The 21,782-nt window shown below is 42.8% G+C and overlaps 2 protein-coding genes across 5 annotated transcripts in view; one reads left to right on the forward strand and one right to left on the reverse strand.

The window, feature by feature from the left end:
* The window catches only part of LOC139544025 (phosphofurin acidic cluster sorting protein 2-like), a 104,785-nt gene extending 101,846 nt beyond the window's left edge, over window positions 1–2,939 (reverse strand). Inside the window, exon 1 of one of the 2 annotated variants that reach the window (XM_071350698.1) lies at window positions 2,539–2,939. In XM_071350698.1, the coding sequence (XP_071206799.1) occupies window positions 2,539–2,771 (233 nt within the window). In that variant the 5' untranslated portion in view covers window positions 2,772–2,939. The remainder of the gene's footprint in view (window positions 1–2,538) is intronic. The other variant, XM_071350707.1, reaches the window with a different exon arrangement.
* A 3,943-nt stretch (window positions 2,940–6,882) lies between these two features.
* On the forward strand, window positions 6,883–10,843 carry LOC139566945 (putative nuclease HARBI1). 3 transcript variants are annotated; one of them, XM_071388333.1, is made up of 10 exons: window positions 6,883–7,894; window positions 7,982–8,157; window positions 8,248–8,309; window positions 8,392–8,478; window positions 8,566–8,849; window positions 8,929–8,964; window positions 9,063–9,617; window positions 9,687–9,802; window positions 9,899–10,000; window positions 10,095–10,843. In XM_071388333.1, exons 7-10 carry the CDS (start codon window positions 9,146–9,148, stop codon window positions 10,152–10,154), a joined length of 750 nt encoding a protein of 249 aa, XP_071244434.1. In that variant the 5' UTR covers window positions 6,883–7,894; window positions 7,982–8,157; window positions 8,248–8,309; window positions 8,392–8,478; window positions 8,566–8,849; window positions 8,929–8,964; window positions 9,063–9,145; the 3' UTR covers window positions 10,155–10,843. The 3 variants fall into 3 exon arrangements, with proteins under 3 accessions (XP_071244434.1, XP_071244446.1, XP_071244439.1); XM_071388345.1 differs by having other exon boundaries at window positions 8,566–8,607; window positions 8,676–8,849; window positions 8,929–9,617; XM_071388338.1 differs by having other exon boundaries at window positions 6,883–7,540; window positions 7,824–7,894; window positions 8,929–9,617.
* Window positions 10,844–21,782: the final 10,939 nt, after the last annotated feature.

The following is a 21,782-nucleotide window of genomic DNA, read 5'->3' on the forward strand; positions in this document are numbered from 1 at the left end:
AGGGCGTGCCATTTATCAACAGGTAAAACCTGGCAAGCCTGTTACCTCAATACAATATACATTTAGCTAAGAGCAAAAACACAGGCACAATTTGTTCAAAAGTTAGGATTATGGATATTGAAATTGTCTTCAATTAGCCTGCAGAGCATAAATCATTTTCAGTTTCAATCACGAAATGTGGCAATGAAGCATATAGAGAGTTGTGACCGTGGTTAGACCTACTGTATGTGTGTTCTGTACAATGTTACTTGACATTCGGTGAAATAAGAACATGCTATGACATGTTTATGACACTATTGTGACAGTGCAAATAAAGTGCTGTCAAATGTTGAGTGAATAGGCCTAAGCCTAATGTAAGTGGGTTGGACCGAAAAACAATGCTAAGTAGCCTATAAATACAAGAAGAGAGCTATTGGGTGTAATCATTAGCCAATTCTATTGTCATCATTGAGCCTGTGATTTCTGGGTTATTAGAGCAAATAGATTAGGCTGACATACTGTAGGTAACTGCCAAAATAAAGGAAACACCATCATAAAGTGTCTTAAAGGTCAAATGCAATCATTTGTATCTCAATATCAAATCATTTCTGGGTAACAATGAAGTACCTTACTGTGATTGTTTTCAATTACAAATTGTCAAAATGAAACAAAAAGCATCTTAGCAAAGAGCAATTTCTCAATCAAGAATTTTGCTAGGACTGTCTGGGAGCGGTCTGAGTGGAGAGGAGAAAACTGAAAATTAGCTGTTAATGGCAGAGAGATTTGGAACTCTCTGTTTAATAGGCCTATTAACTAATTTACTGCATGGCAATGTCACCAGGGGTGTAATCATTAGTCCAAACAGTAAACTGGAGCTTCCATTGGCCAAATTCAGGTAGGTCCTTCCCAGTTTCGTTCCATTTTCTTAGATTTAAGAAACGTTTTGCAACAGAATCGGTGTGTAATGAATACATCACAGGGAAAGCCAAAACTCCATCCCACCAAAACAGGCTTAAATATCAGGCAGTTTTTCAAACAACTCTTACACTAAAAGGGTATTATAATCATGTTCACAATATTATTCCAACCTCAGTGTGGAAATATATATAAAACACAGAAAAATCATGTTTTTGACTGCACTGGCTCTTTAATAGGGTATTGGGCCACCATGAGCTGCCGGAACAGGTTCAATGTGCCTTGTCATAGATTCTGCAACACCATTCTTCCATTTGAAATTCCATAATTTGGTGTTTTGTTGGTGGTGGAGGAAAATGCTGCCTCAGACAGTGTTCAATAACTGGGGTGCATAAAGATGGCGGCCCCCATGCACTTACCACAAATTCCTTGTTTATCTAAGTTCGCAATATTGTACATTGCTCTCTGTCACTCATTTTTTGGTATGGTCATTAGCAAAGTATAGCCTACATGATCCACTTTAATGAAGCTTCAAGATGCCGGCAATTTGAAAAAACTAAAAAGTATATTGTGCTGATTTATTGGCACATTGAACCATATCCCGCGCTGTAGTTAAACTCAGTTGATAGTGCAAAAACAATGACGTCATATCTGAATTATGACATTTTTACGCAGTTCGCAATTGGGCTGAGAAATGGTGACCGACACACATGCTCCTTTGAGACACCTATTTCAAAGTCACTGAAATCTCTTCTTCTAGCCATTGTAGCCAAAATAATGGGCAATGGGTATTTTTTATACATGACCCTAAGCATGATGGGATGTTATTTACTTAATTAACTCAGGGACCACACCTGTGTGGAAGCACATGCTTTCAATATACTTTGTATTCCTCATTTACTCAAGTCTTTCCTTTATTTTGGTAGTTCCCTGTTGATTCGCGAGGCAGTTTCATTGCCTGGCAAACAGATTTTCTAGTTCCATATCAAGTCTGTTTTGCCATGCATGTCTGGAATGTAGGCTATGGGTGCGTGGAATTCATATCAAACGGTTTAACTCGGTGAAAATAACTCCATGTAGCCTGGAATAACGGTTGTCTGCATCAAATAACGGTAAAGTGTCCCGTTGAAAGTCAAGAGGGGACTATGCAAGGAAAACGCTTTCTATGGAGAGCAAAACAGTAATACAAGTAGGCTATTATTAGACTAAAGTAGGCTATTATTATTAACAAGCTAGCAATTTAGTCTATGCAATTACATATTTTTTGGGTCCAGAAAACGTTTGTTCAGTCTGCGTATAGCCTAACCTTCTATGGGAATAAGATAGCTTTATCGTCATGTTGTTCTTTGTTGTCGTACATTCTTAAAATAAACAAACAAAGCAGACTACGAGAACAGACTTTGATTTGATAAATCCCGAGCAATTAAATGTCTAGTCCGAGTGACCTACATCAACAACAAACTCAACCAAATGTCATTCAGTTATGGATGTGTGAGGTTGTTGCTACAGACCATGGAACAGTTCTAAACATGTAGCCTAGCTATCTTATAACAACCACTCCGAATTGGAAACACTACTACAGACGCCCACTCACAAAGAAAAAGGATTACATGTGTGCTGGGCAATGTAAGTAGCTTAGCCTACCTTGGAACACAACTCGGAGATGAACGGTCTATTTCCCACGTTGCAAAAAGGTTCATAGGCACGGGCATGGGACCATCTGACCCACCCGAATTTGAACCCATGCCTCCTGCTCCAACCGCGGCTCCAGGAGCAGTAGCCATAGGTGCCGGGGGTGGTCCACCGATCCCGCCGCCGCTGCCTGGATTCAGGAAAGCGGCCCGCACTCCTCCTCTCTCTACGGCCGCCGCCATCATCGCCTCTCCCCGGGTAGCAGCAGGCTATAGGCTGTGATGCTTGCTCGCGTAGCCACTCTCCGCTATATCACATAAAGTTGTCAATGTAGCAGGCAGCTCAATGATAGCAAATCGAGAGTGCTGAAACGGAGGCATTGGAACACAAATCTGGGCGGGGCGTTATTCGGCACACACACACAAAACGAGGCACGGTTCTACTATTGGACGCTAGGGGCGCCCGCAGACTATTTTATTTTTCAAAGACGCGGATCATTGGTTGATTGTAAATAAAAAATCAGAGCTGAATATTGTTGGATTATCAAAATATTATTTCATTTGAATTAACCTCAATGTGATTGTAGCTAGTAGACAATTATTAGTCTGCATAATTATTGATTGGACATTTTATGACTATATTAAGACACGTTATATATTATATAGGCTAATGATACAGTATATCAAATCCAATCAAATGTTGTTGGTCACATAGACGTGTTTAGCAGATGTAGCGAAATGCTTGTGCTTCTAGCTCCCGACAGTGCAGTCATATCTAACAAGTAATATCTAACAGTTTCACAATATATACCCCAAAAACACACATCTAAGTACGGAATGGATTAAGATTAAACATATACACTACCGTTCAAAAGTTTGGGGTCATTTAGAAATGTCCTTGTTTTTGAAAGAAAAGCACATTTTTTGTACATTAATATAACACAAAATTGATCAGAAATACAGTGTAGACATTGTTAATGTTGTAAATGACTATTGTAGCTGGAAACGGCAGATTTTTTTATGGAATATCTACATAGACGTACATAGGCCCATTATCAGCAACCATTATTCCTGTGTTCCAATGGCACGTTGTGTTAGCTAATCTCAAGTTTATCATTTTAAAAGGCTAATTGATCATTAGAAAACCCTTTTGCAATTATGTTAGCACAGTTAAACTGTTGTGCTTATTAAAGATGCAATATTACTGGCCTTCTTTAGACTAGTTCAGTACACCGAGGGCATCAGCATTTGTGGGTACGATTACAGGCTCAAAATGGCCAGAAACAAAGAACTTTCTTCTGAACTTGTTAATCTATTCTTGTTCTGAGAAATGAAGGCTATTCCATGCGAGAAATTGCCAAGAAACTGAAGATCTCGTACAACGCTGTATACTACTCCCTTCACGGAACAGCGCAAACTGGCTCTAACCAGAATAGAAAGAGGAGGGGGAGGCCCCGGTGCACAACTGAGCAAGAGGACAAGTACATTAGAGTGTCTAGTTTGAGAAACACACGCCTCACAATTCATCTGTCACGTTCCTGACCTGTTTTCTCTTGTTTTGTATGTGTTTATTGGTCAGGGCGTGAGTTTTGGGTGGGCAGTCTATGTTTTCTGTTTCTATGTTGGTTTTGGGTTGCCTGGTATGGCTCTCAATCAGAGGCAGGTGTTTGACGTTTCCTCTGATTGAGAGTCATATTAAGGTAGGTTGTTCTCACTGTTTGTTTGTGGGTGGTTGTCTCCTGTGTCTGTATGTATGTTCGTGCCACACGGGACTGTAGCGTTTGTTTGTAGTCGTGTACCTGTTCGTGCGTTCTTCATGTTGTATGTAAGTTCCATGTTCAGGTCTGTCTACGTCGTGTTTGTTATTTTGTAATTTTCAAGTGTTTTCGTGTTCGTTTCGTAATTCAATAAATGTCAGTAATGTCATTATACCTCGCTGCACATTGGTCTTCAGATCCCTCTCTCCTCTCCTCGTCCGAGGAGGAGGAGGAATTAGAGAATCGTTACAGAACCACCCACCAAATTACCAGAACCAAGCAGCGGGGAAAAGGGCAGCGACAGCAACCGCAGAGATCCCAGGATTCATGGACATGGGAGGAGATCTTGAACGGAGAAGGACCCTGGGCACAGGCTGGGGAGTATCGCCGCCCCAAAGCTGAGCTGGAGGAAGCGAAAGCTGAGCGGCGGCGATATGAGGAGGCAGCACGGCAGCGGGACAGGTACGAGAGGCAACCCCAGAATTTTTTTTTGGGGGGGGCTAGAGAGGAGTGTGGCTAAGCCAGGTAGCAGACCTGAGCGCACTCCTCGTGCTTATTATAAGCAACGCGTCACTGGTCAGGCACCGTGTTATGCGGTTAAGCGCACGGTGTCGCCAGTGCGTGCCCATAGCCCGGTGCGCTATAGAGCAGGCCCCCGAAAGTGTCATGTGAGTGTGGGCATCCAGCCGGGGCGTATTGTGCCTGCTCAGCGCGTCTGGTCTCCGGTACGCAGTTTCGGTCCAGGGTATCCTGCCCGGCTCTGCGTGCTGTGTCTCTGGAGCGCTGGGAGGGTGCAGTGCGTCCTATGCCTACGCTCCGCTCGTACCGGTCAAATGTGGTAGTGGAGCCTAAGAGAGAAGTGCGCATAGTAGGCACTAGATCTCCAGTGCTCATCCACAGCCCGGTTCAACCTGTGCCTGCACTCTGGAGGGTACGGGCTGGTGTAGTATTCCAGCCTGGGGGAGTGGTGCCAAGGCTGCGCACCAGAGCTCCAGTACTCCCCCACAGCCCGGTCCTTCAGGTGCCTCTTAACATCAAGCCTCCTGTAGGTCTCTCCAGCCTGGTGGGTCCTGTGGCAGCCCCACGCACCAGGCTGTCTCTCCGTCTCCTCCCTACAGGTGTGCCCGTCTGCTCTACGCCGTCTGAACTGCCCGTCTGCCCAGCGGCGCCTGAACTGCCCGTCTGCCCAGCGGCGCCTGAACTGCCCGTCTGCCCAGCGGCGCCTGAACTGCCCGTCTGCCCAGCGGCGCCTGAACTGCCCGTCTGCCCAGCGGCGCCTGAACTGCCCGTCTGCCCAGCGGCGCCTGAACTGCCCGTCTGCCCAGCGGCGCCTGAACTGCCCGTCTGCCCAGCGGCGCCTGAACTGCCCGTCTGCCCAGCGGCGCCTGAACTGCCCGTCTGCCCAGCGGCGCCTGAACTGCCCGTCTGCCCAGCGGCGCCTGAACTGCCCGTCTGCCCAGCGGCGCCTGAACTGCCCGTCTGCCTTATGGCGTCTGAACTGTCCGTCTGCCCAACGGCGCCTGAACTGCCCGTCTGTCATGAGCCTGCAAAGCTGCCCGTCTGTCATGAGCCTGCAAAGCTGCCCGTCTGCCATGAGCCTGCAAAGCTGCCCGTCTGCCATGAGCCTGCAAAGCCGCCCGCCAGACAGGAGCCGCCAGAGCCTTCCGCCAGACCGGATCAGCCAGAGCCTTCCGCCAGACCGGATCAGCCAGAGCCTTCCGCCAGACCGGATCAGCCAGAGCCTTCCGCCAGACCGGATCAGCCAGAGCCTTCCGCCAGACCGGATCAGCCAGAGCCTTCCGCCAGACCGGATCAGCCAGAGCCTTCCGCCAGACCGGATCAGCCAGAGCCTTCCGCCAGACCGGATCAGCCAGAGCCTTCCGCCAGACCGGATCAGCCAGAGCCTTCCGCCAGACCGGATCAGCCAGAGCCTTCCGCCAGACCGGACCAGCCTTCAGAGCCGTCCAGCCAGGACCAGCCAGAGCCGTCCAGCCAGGACCAGCCAGAGCCGTCCAGCCAGGACCTGCCAGAGCCGTCCAGCCAGGACCTGCCAGAGCCGTCCAGTCAGGACCTGCCAGAGTCCCTCAGCCAGGACCTGCCAGAGTCCCTCAGCCAGGACCTGCCAGAGTCCCTCAGCCAGGACCTGCCAGAGTCCCTCAGCCAGGACCTGCCAGAGTCCCTCAGCCAGGACCTGCCAGAGTCCCTCAGCCAGGACCTGCCAGAGTCCCTCAGCCAGGACCTGCCAGAGTCCCTCAGCCAGGACCTGCCAGAGTCCCTCAGCCAGGACCTGCCAGAGTCCCTCAGCCAGGACCTGCCAGAGTCCCTCAGCCCGGTGCTGCCCCTTATCCCGGTGCTGGCCCTTATCCCGGTGCTGCCCCTTCATTTAGGTGGGTTTAGTTGGAGGGTGGTCATTGGGAGGGGGATACAGAAGCGGGGAGTGACTATGGTGGTGTGGGGACAGCGTCCGGAGCCTGAGCCACCACCGTGGTCAGATGCCCACCCAGACCCTCCCCTAGACTTTGTGCTGGTGCGCCCGGCGTTCGCACCTTAACCCCTCCCTTATGTCACGTTCCTGACCTGTTTTCTCTTGTTTTGTATGTGTTTATTGGTCAGGGCGTGAGTTTTGGGTGGGCAGTCTATGTTTTCTGTTTCTATGTTGGTTTTGGGTTGCCTGGTATGGCTCTCAATCAGAGGCAGGTGTTTGACGTTTCCTCTGATTGAGAGTCATATTGAGGTAGGTTGTTCTCACTGTTTGTTTGTGGGTGGTTGTCTCCTGTGTCTGTATGTATGTTCGTGCCACACGGGACTGTAGCGTTTGTTTGTAGTCGTGTACCTGTTCGTGCGTTCTTCATGTTGTATGTAAGTTCCATGTTCAGGGGCCTGTTGCACAAAAGTAGAATTAAGACATCCGGGATAAATGACTCAGCTGAGCTCAATGAAGCCAAAACATGTGCGTCCAGGCTTAATTGGTTGCACAAAGACCAAGCCAGGATGAGCAGACACGGATTCATTAAGCCAGGTGAAACCAATCCTGGATAGGTGCGCGCTCACGGCTCACTCAAATAGACCCCGCCACAGATCACAGATTAACTGATTTACCATGGCAACTAGAGCCGCGTACTTTTCCCCGTCAGAAGCACAAATCCTCATGGAGGCATACGAGGAGGTAAAAGATATAATTAAGAAGAAAGGCAACACCGCCACAGTGATAAAGCAAAGAGAAAAAGCGTGGCAAAGTATTGCAGACCGCCTGAATGCGTAAGTAGTGCACAATTACACACTCACCGCTCCGCTGAAACATCACAATTACAATTCAAATATTTAATTCACATCTCCAAAAATGCAGTTGTACTGTAATTATGAAACGGTTAAATTTTTAATTGAAATGCACTGCAGATATGAGTGAAATTGTGTAAAGTAACTCCATCACACTGTATAAAGCTATGATACATTTTTTGATATTTTTACTGAAAACAAGACAAAAATACCAAGTAATTTTTTGCAGTGTGACTCCATTAAGTGTGTGTGTGTGTGTGTGTAGATTAAACATGAACGGGCCAAAACGGACATGGCAGCAGGTCAAAATCAAATACAAGAACATTCTGCAGAATGGTATGGTCCCTGACTAATATTTAACAAGGCACAAGCATATATTGTACCCAGAAGGTGCCTGCTCACACATTGTCTGTACTGTTTTAGCAGTGAAAAAGAATACCCACAGACAAGGCACGGGTGGTGGGTCACCAAAGGCTGACCTTACCCCAGCAGAGGACATGGCCTTGGAGCTAAATAAAGGCAGGCCCGTCTTAGAGGGGATCCCTGGGGGGAAAGAGACGAGCATAGGTTCCTCCCAAGATGCCCCCGCTTCATTCAAGGTATGTCCTTCCATCTCTACATGGGATACAACCACATTCATATTGAATCAATTTGGACTGTCTGACTTTGGTTTACCTATTGCCTTGCAGTGTCTGGCAGCACTGTGTTCCTGTTAGAGCCACCAGCACAAGCACCAGACGATGCTGATCCAGTGAGTACTCCATCAAAGGCATACTGTAGGCCTGGCATGTCTTGTCTACTAGCTTCATTATGAATCCGATTAAATGTGATAGGGTGAAGGCCCCAGTGCAGCAGCAACAGCACATGATGGAGACGATGATGAGGAGGAGACCATCTCTCTGGATTCCAGAAGGCATGAGGTATCATGTTAAGACTGTGAAAGTACTATTTACTCTACAATGGTGAGGAGTCCTCATCAAAATCAAAAAATCTAATTTCTTTTACAGGACCCAGATGCTATACAGTGGGAAAACCAGCCTGGCAACATAGTGCGTATTAATAAAAGGACACCACATCCTGCCAAATTCCAGCTGCGCTAATTGTATTGTGTTCACAGAGCTCACAAGCTATCAGAAAGTTGTATGGCAACCACCTCCGGCGCCAAATAGAACTGGCAGACATAGACATTCAGTACAAGAAGAAAAAGATGGAAAATCTTGCACTGGAGTCCGAAATAAAAAAGAGGACAATTAGGAAACTGGACCTTGAAATAAAAAAACTTGAGAGGGAGGTGAGATATGCCTTCAATGTACACTGTATGCTAACTGTAACACAAATGTATTAATCATTATTTTTCTTTCCTCCCCCAGCTCCAAGAAGATGACACAGCTCAAAATAAAAATTAGGTATATTCTCGTAAAGTCAAGTGAGCCATGACATATGAGCTCTTATTGTGAGCACACAGGACGGTGGCATCTTTCTAAGGTTTTTTTTATTTTCCCAGCAATCAGTACAACCAAGTCATCGTTATAAGGCATCGCCCTCTTTTGCCCACCCCCCCAGCACCAGGTGTGGCCACTAGCCTATATGAAGGCCCAAAATTGTGTGTTCCTTTCTGCTCTGACAATGGCATGCCCATTCGTGCGAGATGTGGTGGATGAAGAAGCACTTGTGCTGAGGAGAGCCTTCAGGCGAGAAAGGGTCTTCAGGGACCGGTTGGACCCACTGGCCTTCCCTGATGACCATCTATATGAAAGATACAGGTTTTCTGCAGATGGCATCAGGTATCTATGCAGACTACTGGGTCCCAGGATTAAGCACCGCACTGCACGGAGCCATGCACTGAGTGTGGAGCAAATGGTTTGTGTGGCCTTGCGCTTTTTTGCTAGTGGAGCCTTCCTGTACTCAGTGGGGGATGCAGAACAGCTGAACAAGGCCACAATTTGCCGCACAATAAGGAGTGTGTGTCTGGCTATCAAAGCATTAGCAGATGTCTTCATCTCCTTCCCTGGCCACAGAAGACTCTGTGACATCAAAGAGGAGTTCTATAGGATTGCAGGTAAGAGGATCTACAAATTACAGGACAACTGTTAACACATAGTAGGATACTCATTACTTTGTGTGACAGGTTTCCCCAATGTCATTGGTGCAGTGGACTGCACACACATAAGGATAAAAGCCCCCTCAGGTGCCCATGAGGCCGATTTTGTGAATAGGAAATCCTTTCACAGCATTAATGTTCAGGTGAACATAACTTTTTGATATTGTCCATTGACGAACACTCTGCATTGCCAGTGATGTGCATTGATTGGTGTAATATTCCTCATCTTATGATTTCAGATGGTCTGCAATGCTGACTGTGTGATCAGCAATGTTGTGGCAAAATGGCCTGGCTCAGTCCATGACTCCAGAATCTTTCGGGCCTCTGAAATCTATCACAAGGTAAGCCACACAACCCCTATTTATAACCATCATGGCTGTGTCAAGAATATCACTGTGTTTATGAGGTAGTAATGATGAGATTTTGTGTTGACAGGTGAATTCTCTGGTGTGTTGCTGGGAGACAGGGGGTATGGCTGCCAGCCTTTTCTCCTGACACCTTTCACAGACCCCCAGGAAGCACAGCAGGCCTACAACCATGCCCATGCCAGGACCAGGGCCAGAGTTGAAATGACCTTTGGCCTCCTGAAGGCACGCTTTCACTGCCTTCACAAATTAAGGGTCAGCCCTGTTAGGGCATGTGATATTACTGTGGCTTGTGCTGTCCTCCACAATGTGGCCTGCCTGAGGAAGGAGAGGGCCCCCAGAGTGCCACCAGCCATGGACTGGGACAATCCGGCAATCTTCCCTGATGACGACAGTGGTCGGCTGCTGAGGGACCAATATGTGTTGAATTATTTTAGTTAGTATGTGTGCTTTCAATTTTGGTTAAATATGTCCTGCGGTGGCAGAGGAATTTGGGTTTTTTTGGGTTCGTTTTTTGACGAATTTGGCCTCTTATGATGTTTGTGCGGTATACTGTGTGTAATACAAGGCTGCAGGGAGGCTACTGCATCCATTCATTTGTCTGTTCAGTTGATGTGTATGGATTTGTCCTGCATTTATTTTAGTGTGCAGACATGCAGGGTGTGTTATATACAGACCTTTGAATGTGTATGTATCATTTTGTATAATATGCTTGGATTCTGTGCTTTCCATCTTGTAGAGTCACTGTGACTTCAGTTTCGAAAGGAGCTGATGGTTTACCTGCTTTGTTTTGTCCTTATTCAATAAAGGAACATAATGTTACACATTGTGTTTTTATATTCCTATGGAATGTGTATTTGTTTATATGACAGAGTACTAGGGCCACACTGAAGAAAAAGGATAAAGTCATAAATTTATGAGGCTGGTTCTTTCTGCAGAAAAGCTACATATTGTTTTTACAGTTTTGATACTTATGACAATGTGATACTTAATATTCTGGCACATCAGCATGTCTTTGTTTATGAAACCATACTGAAGTACAATTTCACGAAATGCCCCACATCTGTCATTTTAACAACTGTCCTCCTTTAAAACAACTGGTTACAATATTATGACTTGTGTTTTTTTCCCCTCTGTGGCCCTAATATTCTATCATTTTATATATAGCCTTATAGTCTATGGGAAACTGTAAATTATCTAATGATAGCAACATCATCTAAAAATAATTTTTTATCCAAAATCATTGAAATTAATGATCACAAACGTTTAAATAATAAGTGGGTCTAGTTATATGTGATAACAATGTATAGTGAGCAGTGAAATAACTATTGGTTTCCATTTGTGGTGACTGCTGACTGACATTAGGGATGAGATTAAATAGATCCTGGAATTTAGCCTGGTCTGGAGCAGGCTAGCTCCACAGAATAAATCTCCATGGTAATTTATACCATAACATATCCTCCTGCCCCCTATCCATCTTTAGTGCAACCGGATTACGGATCAATTGAGCCAGGATCACCAAGATATCCTGGCTTAATCCCTTATCCTAGTTTTGTGCAACAGGCCCCAGGTCTGTCTACGTCGTGTTTGTTATTTTGTAATTTTCAAGTGTTTTCGTGTTCGTTTCGTAATTCAATAAATGTCAGTTATGTCATTATACCTCGCTGCACATTGGTCTTCAGATCCCTCTCTCCTCTCCTCGTCCGAGGAGGAATTAGAGAATCGTTACATCATCAACTGGCAGCTTCATTAAATAGTGCCCGCAAAACACCAGTTTCAACGTCAACACTGAAGAGGCGACTCCGAGATGCTGGCCTTCTAGACAGAGTTCCTCTGTTCAGTGTCTGTGTTCTTAGGCCCATCTTAATCTTTTATTTTTATTGGCATATCTGAGATATGGCTTTTTCTTCGCAACTCTGCCTAGAAGGCCAGCATCCCGGAGTTGCCTCTTCATTGCTGACGTTGATACTGATGTTTTGCTGGTACTATTTAATGAAGCTGCCAGTTGAGGACTTGTGGCGTCTGTTTCTCGAACTAGACACTCTAATGTACTTGTCCTCTTGCTCAGTTGTGCACCGGGGCCTCCCACTCCTCTTTCTATTCTGGTTAGAGCCAGTTTACGCTGTTCTGTGAAGGGAGTAGTACACAGCATTGTACAAGATCTTCAGTTTCTTGGCAATTTCTAGCATGAAATAGCCTTCATTTCTCAGAACAAGAATAGACTGCCGAGTTTCAGAGAAAGGTCTTTGTTTCCGGCCATTTTGAGCCTGTAATCAAACCCACAAATGCTGATGCTCCAGATACTGAACTAGTCTAAAGAAGGCCAGTTTTATTGCTTCTTTAATCAGAACAACAGTTTTCAGCTGTACTAACATAATTGCAAAATGGTTTTCTAATGATCAATTAGCCTTTTAAAATGATAAACTTGGATTAGCTAACAAAACGTGCCATTGGAACACAGGAGTGATGGTTTCTGATAATGGGCCTCTGTACACCTATGTAGATATTCCATAAAAAGTCAGCTGTTTCCAGCTACAATAGTAATTTACAACATTAACAATGTCTAAACTGTATTTCTGATCAATTTGATGTTCTTTTAATGGACAAAAAACGTGCTTTTCTTTCAAAAACAAGGACATTTCTAAGTGGCCCCAAACTTTTGAACGGTAGTTCATGTCAGAGCGGTATTGGACTAAGATACAGTGGCATAGTATAAAGTACAGTATACACATGAGATGGGTGATACAATATTTACAAACAATTATAGTGACACTTGATACCGTAGAATAGTATAGAGTAGAGTTTACACATATGAGATGAGTAATGCAAGATACGGAGACATTAATAAAGTGGCTAGTGTTTAATTTCCTTGTGGCCAGTGATTCCTAATCTATGTCTATAGGCAGCAGCCTCTGATGTGCTGGAGATGGATGTTTAACAGTCAGTGGTGTAGTATAGAATACAATACAGTATATATATATATATGTGAAATGGGTGATGCAATATGTAAACACAATTTAAAAGTGACTAAGATACCGTAGAATAGTGTGGTGCGGTTTATACATATGAGATGAGTAATGCTAGATACGGAACATTATTAAAGTGGCTAGGGATCCATTTCTAAAAGTGGCCAGTGATTCCTAATCTATGTCTATAGGCAGCCACCGCTGATGTGCTAGTGATGGCTGTTTATCAGTCTGATGTCCTTGAGATAGAAGCTGTTTTTCAGTCTCTCGGTCCCAGTCTCTGTCAGGGATCATTCATTCACAATAAAAATTGCTGCAACAACCAATTATGTATTCCTTAATACAAAATCCTACTCCTCTAAAAAAAAATTTTTTTTAGATATAAAAAAATCCGCTGTGTCACTTGCACATTCCATTAACAGTTGGAAAAAATATGCTTCTGTTACACTTCATTTGAAGGTCTGCTTGTAATCTGTTTATTACATAGTTTATTTTGTGTGTGCTTAATTTAGATTGGTATTTGCACTTTTGGGACTTTTCCATTGGATCCATTGTACTGGGAAAACTAAATTACTTTACATGTAGGCCTATTTGACCCAGTTCTGATCCCCAACTGTAATTTCTGTCAGTATTGGTGCTGATGACTAATGAACAGCAGTGCTTGACTTGGTCCCAATTTACCCATAAGGAGCACCCACACCTTGTTTAGTGTGATGTAGTGCCCTCCAGTGGCAATCAAAGATACATTGACTGCTCCTACTAATGTATTTATATGTGATTATCAAATCAAATCAAATAAATTGTATTTGTCACATGCGCTGTATACAACAGGTGTAGACCTTACAGTGAAATGCTTACTTACAAGCCATTAACCAACAATTAAGTTTTAAGAAAAATACCTAAGGAAATAAAAGTAACAAATAATTAAAGAGCAGCAGTAAAATAACAATTGTGACGCTATATACAGGGGGTACCGGTACAGAGTCAATGTGCGGGGGCACCGGTTAGTCAAGGTAATTGAAATAATATGTACATGTCGATAGACTTATTAAAGTAACTATGCATAGATAATAAACAGAGAGTAGCAGCAGCGTAAAAGAGGGGTCTGGGTAACCATTGATTAGCTGTTCAGGAGTCTTATGGCTTGGGGGTTAGAAGCTGTTTAGAAGCCTCTTGGACCTAGACTTGGTGCTCCAGTACCGCTTGCCGTGCGGTAGCAGAGAGAACAGTCTATGCCTAGGGTGGCTGGAGTCTTTGACAATTTTTAGGGCCTTCCTCTGACACCGCCGTTATAGAGGTCCTGGATGGCAGGAAGCTTGGCCCCAGTGATGTACTGGGCCGTACCCACTACCCTTTGTAGTGCTTTGCGTTCGGAGGCCGTGCAGTTACCATACCAGGCAGTGATGCAACGAGTCAGGAAGCTCTCGATGGTGCAGCTGTAGAACCTTTTGAGGATCTGAGGACCCGTGACAAATCTTTTCAGTCTCCTGAGGGGGAATAGGTTTTGTCGTGCCCTCTTCACAACTGTCTTGGTATGCTTGATGTGGACATCAAGGGACTTGAAACTCTCAACCTGCTCCACTACAGCCCCGTCGATGAGAATAGGGGCGTGCTTGGTCCTCCTTTTCCTGTAGTCCACAATCATCTCCTTTGTCTTGATCACGTTGAGGGAGAGGTTGTTGTCCTGGCGTCACACGGCCAGGTCTCTGACCTAATCCCTATAGGCTGTCTCGTCGTTGATTATAGCTTGTATAGGAACATTACATGCATGTCTTCTCCTCTGCTCATATCTGACATTTACAGTAAAGCATGCTAGTGTAGTTATAATGCACTGTAAGACTTGTCATCGGCATGCATATTACCCCTCAGAATGTCTTATTATCCTCTTATAACGATTCTGACTAAAATAACAGACATATTGAGTCAGTTGAACATGTGCTACACAGAGAGACATATTATAAGCCTTGTGATAAGACATTAAAATTACAAGGGCTCACACATGGTTATGTCAATTAATAAAGCATTAAACCTGTTGGCTTTACTTTAAGTGTTAGTGCAGTTCTCAAAGGAAACCATATTTCTAAACCAAATATATTGGGTAGACAAGTGCACCAGCTCAGACCGTTCACCATCACTAATTGAATGAGAGACAAAACTGCCATCACCCTTTAGGTGGCATAACATTTTCTGGCCTATCCAGACAAAACATTGATTATCTCTTCCTCTGAGTGAGCGAGCCCAGGGCTGCGTTCACTACGTTTTTACACTCTCGAACATCCAATTGAATGGAAACGGTGCTGTACCAAAGATGGTCTATTTTATTAACAAGATAGTCGATTGACCGCTCTAACAATGGAAATACATGTCCTCAAAGATGGAATGCAGGCAGGAGGCGAGATTAGGTGGGACCATTCTAGCCAATGTGAGGGCAGATACGCATGTGAACAACAGGCCAGAGAGATAGATAGAGCACTCCTCTTTGTAGCTGTGCCATTATAGCGTCTGTGACAAAATGGGTAGTGCCATTTTAAATTATTCAGTTTTCTTCTTCTTCATTGGATGATTGCTCCCAACTCATAGGAATCCTCATCCAGTTGACTACTATTGAAATCCTCAAGCCTCAATAGGGAAACGTGTCGTTCAATACAAACCGTTCCGCCACATAGAAAACATTCAAGCGAACTGAACCCACCTCAGTTTGGGAGACGGCAAATGTATGATATTCTCAGCCAGATTTAGTGCTCTCAACATGAAAAAAAATGAAAGAATTTAATAGAACTGAATGAGGACCCCTTTCTCTTGGTCACAGACGGATTAAATCACTTTGTGCTTAAAGCTGAAGTTGTATCAAGTGTGCACACATTTGAATGGTGTCTGTGCTGCTCAGTGGACGTTTAGGAGAAAATCCTCTGACAGTTAAATAAAATAGTGCCAATATTAAACAGTCACTAAGGATGATCATATTTATTTTACAATTACAAGAAATCTAAAATCTTATAGTATGTCATCTATAATTTGATTGTAATTGTATTTCGAAAGCATTTGTCATTTCAAGCCCTATTGCCCCACTTTTGTTAGATAGTATTTGTATTATGTACTTGAGTCCTCAAAAGTGAGTACACCTCACCAACTTGCTAAGCAATGTTCTATCTCTTTAGCAGTTTCTCAAAACATTGAGATGTCTATTTGATTATCTAACATCCCAACATAATCCTAAATGTAATCACCCTCAGTAAATGTAGTCACCCTCAGTAGTTTAGGATACATGGTAGATTCAGAGCAATAGATATGGTTTCAGTTAATTGATAGAAAAAACTCAGAAGCGGAAGGATGTGCTGACCAACTGGCAAGTGTCTTCACTGACATTTTCAATCACTCCCTGTCTGATTCCTTAATATCAACATGTTTCAAGCAGACCACCATAGTCCCTGTGCACAAGAACACTAAGGTAACCTGCCTAAATGACTACCGACCTGTGGCACTCACGTCTGTAGCCATGAAATGCTTTGAAAGGCTGGTCGGTTTCAACTGTTCTGCCTGCGGTTATGGAACCCTGACCTGTTCACCGGATTTGCTACCTGTCCCAGACCTGCTGTTTTCAACTCTCTAGAGACAGCAGGAGGTGTAGAGATACTCTGAATGATCGGCTATGAAAAGCCAACTGACATTTACTCCTGAGGTGCTGACCTGTTGCACCCTCGACAACCCCTGTGATTATTATTATTTGACAATGCTGGTCATCTATGAACATTTGTACATCTTGGCCATGTTCTGTTGTAATCTCCACCCGGCACATCCAGAAGAGGACTGGCCACCCCTCATAGCCTGGTTCCTCTCTAGGTTTCTTCCTAGGTTCTGGATTTCTAGGGAGTTTTTCTTGCCACTGTGCTTCTACATCTGCATTGCTTGCTGTTTGGAGTTTTAGGCTGGATTTCTGTACAAGACTTTATGACATCAGCTTATGTAAGAAGGGCTTTATAAATACATTTGACTGATTGGTCATGGCTCACATCAACACCATTATCCCAGAAACCCTAGACCCACTCCATTTTGCATACCATTTTCCGCGTTGACTGACCAGAAATTCCACAAATTAACTTTTAACAAGGCATACCTGTTAATTTAAATGTATTCCTCATGAAGCTGGTTGAGAGAATGCCAAGAGTGTGCAAAGCTGTCATCAAGGCAAAGGGTGGCTTTGAAGAATCTCAAAAATAAAATATATTTTGATTAAACAGTTCTTTGGTTACTATATGATTACATACAGTTGAAGTCGGAAGTTTACATAAACTTAGTTTAAATGGATTTGTCTAAGGTGTTTCACAATTCCTGACATTTAATCCTAGTAAAAATTTCATGTCTTAGGTCAGTTAGGATCACCACTTTATTTTAAGAATGTGAAATGTCAAAATAATAGTAGAGAGAATGATTTATTTCAGCTTTTATTTCTTTCATCACATTCCCAGTGGGTCAGAAGTTTACATACACTCAATTAGTATTAGTATTGGGTAGCAGTTCCCATAAGTTGGGTAAATTTTGGCCCATTCCTCCTGACAGAGTTGGTGTAACTGAGTCAGGTTTGTAGGCCTCCTTGTTCGCACACGCTTTTTCAGTTCTGCCCACACATTTTCTATGGGTTTGAGGTCAGGGATTTGTGATGGCCACTCCAAAACCTTGACTTTGTTGTCATTAAGCCATTTTACCACAACTTTGGAAGTATGCTTGGGGTCATTGTCCATTTGGAAGACCCATTTGCGACCAAGCTTTAACTTCCTGACTGATGTCTTGATGTTTCTTCAATATATCCACATACTTTTCTTTCTTCATGATGCCATCTATTTTGTGAAGTGCACCAGTCCCTCCTGCAGCAAAGCACCCCTACAACATGATGCTGCCACCCTCGTGCTTCACAATTGGGATGGTGTTCTTCGGCTTGCAAGCCTTCCCCTTTTTCCTCTAAACATAACGATGGTTATGACCAAACAGTTATATTTTTGTTTCATCAGACCAGTGGACATTTCTCCAAGAAGTACGATCTTTGTCCCCATGTGCAGTTGCAAACCGTAGTCTGTCTTTTTTATGGCCGTTTTGGAGCAGTGGCTTCTTCCTTGCTGAGCAGCCTTTCAGGTTATGTCGATATAGCACTCGTTTTACTGTGGATATAGATTGTTTTGTACCTGTTTCCTCCAGCATCTTCACAAGGTCCTTTGCTGTTGTTCTGGGATTGATTTGCACTTTTCGCACCAAAGTACGTTCATCACTAGAAGACAGAACGCTTCTCCTTTCTGAGCGGTATGACGGCTGCGTGGTCCCATGGTGTTTATACTTGCGTACTACTGTTTGTACAGATGAACGTGGTACCTTCAGGCATTTGGAAATGGCTCCCAAGGATGAACCAGACTTGTGGAGGTCTACAACTGTTTTTGTGAGGTCTTGGCTGATTTCTTTAGATTTTCCCATGATGTCAAGCAAAGAGGCACTGAGTTTGAAGGTAGGCCTTGAAATACATCCACAGGTACACCTCCAATTGACTCAAATTATGTCAATTAGCCTATCAGAAGCTTCTAAAGCCATGCCATCATTTTCTGGAATTTTCCAAGCTGTTTAAAGGCACAGTCAACTTAGTGTATGTAAACGTCTGACCCACTGGAATTGTGATACAGTGAATTATAAGTGTTTTGCATTGAATTATAAGTGGTTTGGCATTGAAACGAGAATGTATAAGCAGATAATAACCCCATACCTACTGTAAAATAAAGTGGTGGATCTTTGATGTTATGAAACTTGGCCGCAAGTGGATCTTCCAGCAAGACAATAACCCCAAGCACACATCAAAATCCACAAAGAAATGATTAATTAGCCACAAAAGTCTATGGACTTGAAACCCATTGAAAACCTGTGATTTGACTTGAAGAGAGCTGTCCATCAGCACAGACGAAGGATATCAAGGATCTGGAAGGATTCTGTATGGAGAAATGGTCTAAGATCCCTCCCATTGTGTTTTCCTTGCAAGTTGAGGTATTGAAAACAGGGGTGTCAATCGTGTTTACCCCTTTCTTATTTAGATTTTTTTTTAAATCAATTGTTAAACAAAATCTCTTTCTCTGAGCAATTGTATTAGTATAAAATAATATAATGTAAAAAAAAAAAAAAATGTTGCATACAATATAGCTGAGTATTAGAATTATTTATTTTCTACAGTGATTTTTGCTCGTCTTTGTCAAGGATGCCAATAATTTCGGACCCCACTGTACCTCCATAATATACAGTATATTCCCATAATTAAAGCACATGCCTATATCATTATAATACATATTCTATGGAAAATATTACAAACTGGACCATAAAAACCTTTATAGAGATGATGATTGAAACTAACTCTCATGAAGAGGAACTTGTTCTTTCATAACAGATGTTTAAAAACAGGATCTAGGTTTACTATGATCCTTATATAACACCACCCACATCAGAAACATCAGTAGGCTTGATACAGTAAAGAGGAGGCATAAAAACTAGAAACCGTTAAATTGCTTTCATTTTCCTCTCACATCGAGGCAAGAGCATTCAAACCCAGGTAACGACTTTATGTGGTTTTTCAGCGCTACATTATTCTGCTGTCTTCACAAGGTACTTATTAAAGGTAAAAAAAAATTACTCAGGCAACTTTTCACATTTACAATTGACAGAGAATGTAACTATAAATACTAACTGTGTGTGCGTGTGTGTGTGTGTGTGCGGGATGCAGGTGAAACTTATACTAATGGCACTGTGTGCAGTGGTGTCCTCTTTCAAACAACCACTGAGCACTGAGCTGGATGGCATCTGGGAGGAGTGGAAAACCCAACACGGCAAACAGTATTCCAAGGTTACTTAGAGCCTACGGCAAACACAGTACGCCAATCATATGATCATACTAACTTTCACTTAAAGAGGCATTATGCAGAAATTGCTCCACGGTTTCCTGGTTGCTAAAATTCTATTAGTTTGCCTAATGACAGAGAATGACCGATCTATAACACACAGTCCTATGTGAATTTGGTAGCACATAATGTTCTGAGAACCATATGTTTCTTAGAGCTTGGTGAAAGTGTGGTTGTCCCATGGTTATTTTACATACTACCTTCCCACAATGTTCTGGGAATGGTGCAGGATAGTTGCTTGGCTTTGAAACATTCTCAGCACATTTAAGGAACTTGACAAATTCACTTTATTTTCTTGGAATTTCCTTACCTTAACAGAAAGTTTCCTAAACGTTCAAACATGGTTACATTTAATTGAATGCTAGGAATGTTTTCCAACTGGTTTGACATTGGGAATGTTCTCAAATAGTTTAGAGAAGGTTAATATAGGCAATTTGAAATTATTTATACTTGTATTTTTGATACTTAAGTATATTTAAAACCAAATACTTTTAGACTTTTACTCAAGTAGTATTTTACTGGGTTACTTTTACTCAAGTATGAAATGTGGGTACTTTTTCCACCACTGCTCCATGCATAGCGAGGACACATGGACATGAATTTGCTTAGGCATTAATTGTGCAAACACATTCATTATTTATTGAGGCTCGGCAGTGTGATTCAAACCTATGATTTCGAGTCTCTAACCATGGAATTAGTCCACCAGGATGGAGCAAGAATGCCATGTTTTTTAAATTCATACAAAGCTGTTCATTTTAGTCTGTTCAAACAGACCGTATTTCAAAGGAAACAAGCACTCATTAACATCAGGTGTGGCCAATTAATAGCCCTGGACAACACACCCGAACACACTTAACAAGATAGAGGATAGAGAGTTTTGTTGACGCTGAGAAAGGAATGTATATGTTTTTAAATAACATTCCTAGAAAGTTCTTTGAACGTTACTACAGTTGTCTTGTGGTGTTTATGGAACCTTTTCTTAATGTTGTGAGAACAGGAATGTTGTGAGAACACTTTAAATATAACCATGAGGAAATCTGCAGAAAATGTTTTGCTGAAGTACTGAAATTCCCACAGAACAACATTTTTTCTTAACGTTCTCTGAACAATTTGAGAACATTACTTTTAATAGAACCATGAGAAAACCAGTAGGACACGTTATGCTGAAGTACTGAAATTCCTACAGAAGAACGTTAATTCTTAAGCAAACCAGCAACACAATTACATTTTTTATTTTATTTAGGATAGTCAGGGGCACACTCCAACACTCAGACATAATTTACAAACTAAGCATTTGTGTTTAGTGAGTCTGCCAGACGAGAGGCAACAGGGATGACCAGTGATGTTCTCTTGATAAGTGCATGAATTTTTACTTTTTCCTGTCCTGCTAGCCATTCAAAATGAAATGAGTAAAAAGTACATTATTTTCTTTAGGAATGTAGTAAAGTAAAAGTTGTCAAAAATAGTAAAGTAAAGTGCAGATACCCTAAAAAAAAACGACTTAAGTAGTACTTTAAAGTATTTTACTTAAGTACTTTATTCCACTGGCTTGGAGTTCAAAACAGGTAACTCAAACTAAGCTAGTGTTATTAAAAGTGTTATTCAAACTTTCAGTCAAAGTTTTAAGGAAATGATTAAATAACTTACATTTTGTTCAAAACATTCACAACATTTAGATGTGTTAAAATGTTATTAAATTGCCTTCAAATAACCTAGAATTTCCATTCTCAGAACGTTAATAAAACCTCCCAGGAAAACTTTCAGGGAACCATTGTAAAATGTTCTCAGAACCTCTCTGCAACCAATAAATTAACATTCCCAGAACAGGCTAAATGTTCACTTCCGTTCTCAGATTAAAAAAAAAAAAACGTT

This window comes from Salvelinus alpinus, chromosome 2 (genome assembly GCF_045679555.1).
Source record: "Salvelinus alpinus chromosome 2, SLU_Salpinus.1, whole genome shotgun sequence".
Taxonomy (NCBI): domain Eukaryota; kingdom Metazoa; phylum Chordata; class Actinopteri; order Salmoniformes; family Salmonidae; genus Salvelinus; species Salvelinus alpinus.